Below are 4,894 nucleotides of genomic sequence, written 5' to 3'. Positions count from 1 at the left end.
TGCTGAAGCTGCCTAAATCACATAATATTTTACCTTCCCTTTTTACTCCTTTCCTGGTACTAATAACTAGGTTAATTACAACAGTATTACTGAGAGCTTCAAAGAGCTGGGCCACACGGAGTGTGTTCAACTTAGAATAATTCCTACCAAGATAATACTCTCTTCCCAGAGAGCTCAGTGATCTATCTATCCCCTTTCATAATTATCTCCTGACAATAACTCTTAAATACTTATTTTAAAAGGGTTTTGTTGTGCCCATCTTGAATAATGAAAATTATATCACTTGATTAGCCATCTTTATAAACATTTTCTTAATTTGACTTACGGTCTGCTTTGTAGTGTTCTGTATGTGAAATTAACTAAACATGGAGGCCATTAGACTGAAGTGGCTCTAGTGCTTTGGTGGCTTATGTAAGCAAACCAAAACTTAAAATTATGGATGCCACATTAAGAAATTGAAAACAAAGGACAACCAATCACAAACAACCAACTAGGCTTCAAGCTATAGCCAAATAATTTCCTTTCTTTGATTTCACACTTTCTCCATACAAGTCTGTCCCCTGGCTCCTGTTATTGATAGGGCGATCTTAACCCCCTACTTAGGTGAATAGGGGGTTAAGTTTCCCATATGTGAATAGAGGGTTCAGTTTTTCTTAAGTTTCCTTTTTAGGCCTGTGAGAAGTGATTAAGGAGGTGACTCAGCTGTGAATCCAGCAAGCAGAACCCATAAGCATGGTCAGACTGACCCACCAGGAGTCAAAACATCATCTCATCAACATCATCTCATTGCCTGATGATTAAGGACAATAGCTGACATCTAGGGACCTCCAGGACTGCACATAGCTGCATTCCGTTCCCCAGCCCACTCCCCTTTATAATCCTGTCCCCTGCACCTTGCTGCAAGACAGGATTTGAATGCTTGTAAGCGCCCTGTCTTCTTGGTTGGCTAGCCTTCTCAATAAATGCCTTATATGATTGAACCCTGCCTTCATTATTGGACACAGCAACAGGCAGCCCAAGCGAACTGGGGGTTTCCTGGTAATATTATGGAAGCATTTTTTAACCCTGTCTGGTTTGGTGAAGCGCTATTTGTATCAATTTTTGCTCAAATAAACTCTCAAAATTTTAATATGCCAGTTTATCTTTAAACATTTATCTTTCTCTACATTTATCTTTTACTTACATTTGTTTCAAACTAAGTTCATGTAAAACATAAGTATCTGAATTATAAACATTATCTTGCTAAATGTTTTGAATTTTAAATTAAATCCTCCCAAAGGTTAGTTTATCTACTTGCTTATTTTAAACATTTGAATATCATTTTCACTCCATTTTTATCCATTTGTTCCTAGACCAGTGTTTATATTCTGTTTAGTGTGTGATCGCATTTATTAAATATATTTATATTTTCCTGTCCACAGTTTTTAAAATTATTTTTAAAAAGTTACTATTGTTCAGTCACAAATTCTTGAATTTAACTCTACTCACAAACAATTTTAGATTAAAAGTATCTATTGGATTACACTGAATGGTAAAGAAATTTAGAAATGTGATTTTATATTTCCTCACGTTATTATCTCAAATCAGATCTTATGTTTAATTGGATATCAGCTAAGTCTACAGATGGAAGGACAAATCCAGATGTCAACACACAGGAAAAAGAAAAAAATCTTGTGTCTTTGAACAGCAGAATTGCCTTTCTCCTGACTTCCCCACCTTACCCATATACCTTTAGAGTGTTAATACTTTGCTTCCGGGAGTACTGGATGAAAGCTTCAAGGGCAGAAGTGAATAACAGTAGACTATAGTACCTTAGCCTGAATTGATTTCTTAAGGGCAAAGAGCTGGTTGACCAACATGTTTCATTTTGCAAAGTGAGGTATGGACCAAGCAGAAGGGCTCCAGAAAATGGATGAGGTTTTGGAGGCTGCAGGAGAGATTAGGGTGTGGACATAAAGATACTGCCAGCCAGAAAGAACATTTGGGAATAGATCAGAGATGTAGTATAGAGATTTTCCTAAGGTTTATTTTGATGTATGTAATCTAAACTCTCTTCTCCATTTCCCATTGAATCTTCAGTAAGAACCTATTTATTCTAGGGAGCAGGCCTTTTTTTTTTTTTTTGTAATGTGACATCTTCCTAAAAAGGACGATTAAATAAGCATGGGTAGTAGCTGCCCATGATTCTTCCCAAGGTTTTACACCATTGGTAAGCTGCATAGGAGTTGGCACGCAGGAGGAGTGATACTCTGCAGGCTTTTCTGAAATACCAGCAAGGCTGGCAGTGTGCATTGATGGGCACCGGATGTCTTTTTGATCAGGTCCTCTGTCATATCCATTTTGCCTATTTAAAGAGATTTACAAGAGATTGATTAATCTCACTCTCCAATAACTCCACACTCTGTTGAATAATCACAGTGCTTCTTCCATTAAAAAAGTGCTTCATAAATATTAATCGCCATAAATTCCACTTTTTAAATAAAAGAGACAGCTGCTTCCCATTAATTATCCTATCAGAAAATTGATTGGACATTTTCTGAAGAGCTTGACAATGTAAAGGAAGAAAAATCATTTTCCCTCTCCCTGTCTGAGTTCTCAACTGAGAACCCTGTAATAAAAGATTAACCAGAGAAAAACAGTCTATTAACATGCATATTCATGTATACATTGGAGATACCCTAGGAAAAATGAGTTACTCTTTCAGATGCCTTTAGAATTAAGGATTAAACACGATCTTAATAAGGAAGGGGGAGGTGAGATGTAGGCCTCTTAGGGAAAAAGACATTATTTTTAGGAAAGATGTAAAGATGAATGGGCCCTTAGAAGAATAAATGATAGCTTGTGACAAAGTTTGTCTGGGCATGGTGTCAACTTCTAACATCCTCTCCTGTGATGAGTCAACCCTCCCTGATTGATGAGACTCTGGGGAAAGTGATTTATGGCAAATGAGTTCCTTTGGAGGATGTGTCCTTAGGCAGATAAGGGAAGTTAGGAGAAAACCTCTCCATACATTTGCTGTTTTTCAAGTGCCTACAGTTTAGCACACCAAAGTGGCTTGGGGGTAGAATGTCTTAAACTCCTAGAGTCACATTTTGGAGTACATATTCTGCTCCCTTCAACTACAAATACAGCTGCTTCCTCTGGGGTTAGGAGCCCCCCAAAACTCCAAACCTTAGCTCACAGTAGTGAGCTCCATTTGGCATATGGAATTGCGGATGAGTTATGGGTTCTAGTCCTGCTTTGGGCTTTTGCCAAGTTATGTGATCCTGGGGATGTCTGCTTACTTCCCCAAATATCATTTTCCTCATCTGGGGGCAGAAAAGAGAATCTTCCTGTACCAACCTTAGGTTCTCCAGCTGGGGCCCTGTAAATTAGAATAGCCAAAATCAGATTAACAGGAGAGAAACAAGTAGAAGTTTATTAATATGTACAGTGCACACATACACATGAGAACACTCAGCAACAACTAACCCAAAGTAGTTGCTCTTCTTAGAACTTAGATTTAAATACCAACAAAGAAAGGGGTTTGGAGCTTCTGGGCAAAAGAGGCAAATTTTGGGAAGATGACCAGGAAACATATGGTAAACAAGAGTTGTTCAATGAGGTTCAGTGTGAAGATTTAAATCTGTGCCTTTTCCATTTAGAAGAGTTGATAAGAGTCCTCCTCTTCTCTATATGGAAGAGAGAGAGCTGTCTAAATGAAAATCACTTATAAATGTATATTTCCTTGTTTTCAGAGGTTTTCCTGAGACTGCTGGTTCTCAATGACCTTTATCTCAAAATAAATAAGCCATATCCTAAAGAGGCATATGGGGGGGGGGAGAGAGGGGGTATCTTCTGGGGCCCTCTTCTGCTACAATTCTTCTGCAATAGAGACCTTCCTTTGTATCTGTTTTAGTTAAGAAACAGAATGTAGAAAATTCACTCAGAGAAAGAAATAGTTTAGTGAGATACTAAGGTGTATGCTTAGGGAATTAGGAGATTCCACTGCTCAATAGGAGAGAAAGAAAGGAAGTTCCCTGAGGAAAATTTGGGGGATTCCCTGGAGAAAGGAGACAGACAGATGCCAGAGGGTTCAGATGTTCTTGAGGGAATGGAAGACAGAAAAGAAGAAGACTGTGGTGGTGAAACAAGTAAACGTCTGACAGTCTGGATTTAAAGCCTAGTGTTGCCCCTTGCTAGTTCTGTGATCTTGGGCAAGCCATTTTCCAGGCCTCAGTTTCTTTCTCTGTAAATTGGGATTAATAATAGTGTTCATCTAATAGCGTGAATTAAATTAGTTAAAAAGTACAGTCAGTAATATTATAACTGTGTGGCATCAGGTAGGTACTAGACTTATCAAGGGGTTCACCTTATCCTATATAATAATAGACAAACATGGTAATTAACCATAGCTCCGACATGCTTACCATTGGCTAATCAGGGCGATATGCAAATTAACTGCCAACCAAGATGGCGGCCAGCAGCCAGGCGACTGAAGCGAAAAGGAGGCTTGCTTGCGCCAGTGATGGAGGTAGCCAAGGTTGCTGCAGCTGGCCTCTGAGCTTGCACTCTAAGAAACAATGTTGCAAATATAGAAGCTAAACAAAACCCAGAAACCTGCTTTCAGCCAGCCGGGCTTCAGCCAGCAAGATTGCAATAGTGTTTCAATTATAGAATCCAAACAAACCCAGATCCCTACTTTCAGCAGCCGAGTTCTCAGAGCTGCAGCCAGTCCTCAGAGATAAAGCCGGCTCTCAGCTCAGTGACAGCCATAGAAGGTAAATAAATCCCAGAATAAAAAGGAAAAAAAAAGAAAGAAAAAAAGGAGAAGTTGGCAGCTTCAGTCGCCCGCCAGCCTGAAAACAGCCCTCAGCCCCTCACCCAGACTGGCCAGGCACCCCAGTGGGGACCC

The 4,894-nt window shown here is 39.4% G+C and overlaps 1 protein-coding gene across 3 annotated transcripts in view; it reads right to left on the bottom strand.

Annotated features, from left to right (window-relative positions):
- Window positions 1-1,752: 1,752 nt before the first annotated feature.
- ARL6IP6 (ADP ribosylation factor like GTPase 6 interacting protein 6) overlaps window positions 1,753-4,894 on the bottom strand; it is a 51,165-nt gene continuing 48,023 nt past the window's right edge. Inside the window, exons 4-5 of one of the 3 annotated variants that reach the window (XM_015559819.1) lie at window positions 3,285-3,364; window positions 1,753-2,344 (exon numbers count right to left, since the gene is read on the bottom strand). In XM_015559819.1, coding sequence (XP_015415305.1) covers window positions 2,199-2,344; window positions 3,285-3,364 — 226 coding nt within the window. In that variant the 3' untranslated portion in view covers window positions 1,753-2,198. The remainder of the gene's footprint in view (window positions 2,345-3,284; window positions 3,365-4,894) is intronic. The other 2 variants (XM_015559820.1, XR_001512794.1) reach the window with 2 other exon arrangements.

The sequence above is a fragment of the Myotis davidii genome, unplaced genomic scaffold, assembly GCF_000327345.1.
Source record: "Myotis davidii unplaced genomic scaffold, ASM32734v1 scaffold753, whole genome shotgun sequence".
NCBI lineage: Eukaryota > Metazoa > Chordata > Mammalia > Chiroptera > Vespertilionidae > Myotis > Myotis davidii.
The sequence above is the reverse complement of the archived record's forward strand: the minus strand, read 5'-3'. Positions and strand labels throughout refer to the sequence as shown.